Here is a 3,889-nt window from a genome sequence, read left to right on the forward strand (position 1 = left end):
ACATCTTAAAGATAACATATGCAACCCTTTATACGTGTGCCTGATGTGGACTGTCCAGAACAAGCAGTGTCAGCTTTTAAGAGGGATGTTAGAGATTTGATGGTAAGAATGGGTCACTGTGCCAGAAACCCATCTTTCAGGAGTACCATGGTCTATCTGTCCCAGCATCTCCAGGGCACTGTTGACTCCTTCATCAATCATGAAGTAGGATGTCACAGTCACCTCATCATCCACTCTTTCTTTAAGAGGAGATCATTGGAGGTCATGTAGCAAAGGCACATTCACGTCCATACAGTCATTTTTTAGTTTCAATGGGAAATAAAGAAGAGTTGTGGTGATATCCTTGTGCGAGAAGACTTTGTCCTGACAGGAGTTCACCGCAGGGAAGATAAGGGGCAGATGTTACAAGGACTTCTATTTCAATATTTGCTCCTGAGGGGACCTCCTGCAGCTGTGTTTAACACAGGCCCAAGGGGTCTCATCAGAGGAACCATTAGTGAGCAGGATCAGGTGGTGAAAAGAAGGTCAACATGGAGCTTATGAAGGCAGAGGTTGGAGCAAGTGGGAAAGATCAGAGAGGTACCACACTGGAGGTTTTAGGCAGACAGTGGAGGTTGATAGAAGGTATGGATCAATTCATTTCATATGAACCGAGAGCTAAAGGGAACCTCACAACTGCTTACCTTCAATGCTCTTCTTGAGAAGCCAAAGGCTCAAGCTCAAGGGTCCCCTCCTTGCAGCATTTCCCCTCAGCACCAGCCCTACCCTGACTGAAGAATTATAACAATGCCTTTCAGTTGTGCGTGGTGAACCTGAAGAAAAAGATGCCTTCCTTTAAGGAGAGATTTAACACTAGCCTGGCCTGGCTCTGGGGACAAAGATGTTTTCGGAATCTCTAGGATGTGAATACTCTTTCTAACAATAGGGAGAAGCTTCATTTGCTTTGCTGGAATAACAGGACAGGAATAGCCAAGCTAGGGAGTCACCCAGGCTTGTAGGAGCTGATCTGGGCTAAATCCGGAAAGCAGGGATTCTTCTGCTTTATTCCTTGGGTTCTGGTAATTTGAAGGCAAGCTCTATCCCCATAATGCATGTGTCTAATAAGAAATGTACAGAACAAGCACTATCAGCTTTTAGGAGGGTCCATTGAGACTTTAAGGGAAGGGCATGTTATCAAGCCAATAAGGATTGCTTTTGGGAGAGTCCAGGAAAACTTGTCCCAACAAGTACAGGGCAAAGCTGATCCTGTCTTCAATCATCAGGTAGGATGCCCGCTCCTCCCATCTTCCTTTTTTTTTTTCCAGAGGAGATCGTTGGAGGTCATGAAGCACAGCCTCATTCACATCCGTACATGGCACTTGTTGTGTCACTTCGTGATGCCATTTTTAGAATATGTGGTGGTTTCCTTGTGGAAGAAGATATTGTCCTGACAGCAGCTCACTGCTGGGGAAGGTGAGGGGTAGAACCTCCAAGGACTCTTCACATTCCTACCACACGAGGGCGTTACTTCATCTGGGTATAACTCAGGCCCAGGAGTTCTCATCATCAGAACCATTTGAGAGTGAAATGAGGTGGTGAAAAGTGAGTCAACACGTAACCCAGGAGGTCAGAGAATGGGGCAAGTAGAAGAGGTTAAAGAAGGACCACACTGGCTATTTCTGGCAGATAGTGGAGGTTGAGAGCAGGGATGGTCAAGCCATATCATATGACCTGAGGGCAAAAGAGAATACCACAACCACCTACAATGCTCCTGGGAAACCAAAGGTTCAGCAAGTTCAAGATGAAGGGCCCCTCCCTCCAGCATTTCCCTCAGCAGCCGCCCTCCCCTCCCCAACTGTCACCTGCTTTAGGGCTCCAGTAGTGAGAACCTCTTCTTTTCTCTCTGTACAGACGCATGAATGTCTTCTTGGGGATCCATGATACTAAGTTGCAAGAAAAGACGTGGCAGAAAATTCGTTTGAAAAAAGCCATCCGCCACCCGAAGTATAACAATACGACTGATATTAATGACATCATGATACTACAGGTGAGGCTCACTCCCTTTTTCTCCTGCGCCCTTGGGTTCAAGAAATTTCTCCTTCCACCATGACCCCTGCCTTCCTCTTCCTGGCTGCTTCACTAATCCCAGGCGCTGGAGGAAGAAGGGATAAAGTGCAACCCACCTGGGTCTGGATGCCAACAGTCTCTGAGTTACCAGACTTTGTTGTTTCCTTCATCAGCTGAACACAAAGGCCCAACTGAGTGCAGCTGTGGGCCTGCTCCCCCTGCCTGGAGAAAGTGACCATGTGAGGCCTGGGCAGGTGTGCAGTGTGGCTGGATGGGGCAATATCTCTGACAGTGAACGAACAAGCAAGCTGCATGAGGTGGATCTTGTCATTCAGGAGGATTTCCAGTGTGAGAGCCGCGTGGAGTATTATGACAGGACCACTGAGCTGTGCGTGGGAGACCCTCAGAAAAAGATGTGTTTCTCTGAGGTGAGACTTAGCATTACTAGCCTTGCTCTGGAAAGCAGGATATTTCAGAAAGACCTGGAATGTAAAGATCTTTGCTAGCAATAGGGGGAATGCCTTCACCCACTTTTCTGTGATAACAAGAGTACCAAACAACCTAGTCACTCTAGCCTCTCTGAGCTTCCCAAGGTTAAGTCCAAAATGTGTTCCTCCAGAAAGATGAATTTGTGACTCCTTATTCCATCTCAAAGGGATAAGTGGCCTAGTGGTAGGAAACGTCACTGTAATTCCAAAGGTGCTCCTCAGGAGAAAGACAGACAATCTACTCCTGTGCAATTAATCATCTCTAAGATCTCACTGGAGGATCAATTATGGGTCAGTTTCACATTTGACAGCAAAGCAACAACAATAACATGCAACCTCAAACATCCCTAAGGCACAAAGAGCTTTCATTCATCTTCGACCTTAAAGATTTGTGATTTGAACCTTCTCAAAGATGCTCCATAAACATTATAGAGAAGATAATCCAATGAGAACTTCAACTGTATAATATTTAGGATTACTATGAACTGACATGTCCAGAACTTGTTTGGATTTTTTTTCTTTCTTTATTGTGGGGGAAATAGAGAGGATTGCTCCACCAACCTAGAGCATACATACAAGGAAAAGCTCTCCCTCCATGTTGAACAATCAAGACTATATAAATACTCAAAGAACTGTCATCACCCTGGTCAATGTACTGTCTTCCCTTTACCTTTCTTTAAACAGTAGCCTGGAAGCAAAGTTCCACAGCTCCTTAGAAGACAATATTCCTGAAGTTATAGATCAAAACTTAGGCATGAAACAACAATCATGACAAGCATCAGAATTTGGCATCCTGGGGGTCCCCAGAGAGGCCTATAAACCCCCCCTCTTTTTACCTCATTGGGGCAGTTTTCTCCCAGAATGTAGAGAGAGGCAGGACCAGCAGAACAATTAACTCTGCCTTTCCTGTCTCTGTTCCCAGGGAGACTCTGGAGGCCCCTTGGTATGCAGAAATGTGGTGCAGGGCATTTGTACCACTGTAGTTGAAAACGCAACTTCCCCATGTGTCTTCACCAAAATCTCCAGTTTCTTACCCTGGATAAAGAAAACAATAAAAGGTCTCCAAGTGGAAGAATCACCCTGAGCCCCTCTATGCTTGATCATCTACTCTTAACAGCAAGAACCTTAATAAATTTGTCTTAACTGCAAGGAAATTATTGTGTCTTCATTATTCATTTACCTTTCTAGCAGACAGCAATTCTGGTTGAGGGAGCTCTGGAGACCTATTGGATAAGGAGTTTACTGCCATCCCAAGTGTCAGCAGTTCGAATCCACCAAATGCCCCAAAGAAGAAAGATGAAAAATAGCTTACAATGAAATTTATACCCTCTGAAAACCCAGGGCAGGATCAGGTA

General features: G+C 45.3%; 1 protein-coding gene across 1 annotated transcript; it reads left to right on the plus strand.

Annotated features, from left to right (window-relative positions):
* Nucleotides 1–530: 530 nt before the first annotated feature.
* On the plus strand, nucleotides 531–3,618 carry LOC102846399 (granzyme H-like). Its single transcript, XM_006903066.1, has 5 exons — nucleotides 531–579; nucleotides 1,305–1,452; nucleotides 1,891–2,026; nucleotides 2,220–2,474; nucleotides 3,457–3,618. The coding sequence occupies exons 1-5, from the start codon at nucleotides 531–533 to the stop codon at nucleotides 3,616–3,618; spliced, it is 750 nt and encodes a 249-aa protein (XP_006903128.1).
* The last annotated feature ends 271 nt before the right edge of the window (nucleotides 3,619–3,889 follow it).

The sequence above is a fragment of the Elephantulus edwardii genome, unplaced genomic scaffold (assembly GCF_000299155.1).
Source record: "Elephantulus edwardii isolate Elephantulus edwardi_28Jun2011 unplaced genomic scaffold, EleEdw1.0 scaffold00503, whole genome shotgun sequence".
NCBI lineage: Eukaryota > Metazoa > Chordata > Mammalia > Macroscelidea > Macroscelididae > Elephantulus > Elephantulus edwardii.

Coding starts and splice junctions, on each gene's coding strand:
- LOC102846399 (XM_006903066.1), top strand. CDS start 531: ATGGAGCTTATGAAGGCAGAGGTTGGAGCAAGTGGGAAAGATCAGAGA. Junction 2,027..2,219: donor ATGACATCATGATACTACAG/GTGAGGCTCACT, acceptor TTCCTTCATCAG/CTGAACACAAAGGCCCAACT. Junction 2,475..3,456: donor AAAAGATGTGTTTCTCTGAG/GTGAGACTTAGC, acceptor CTCTGTTCCCAG/GGAGACTCTGGAGGCCCCTT.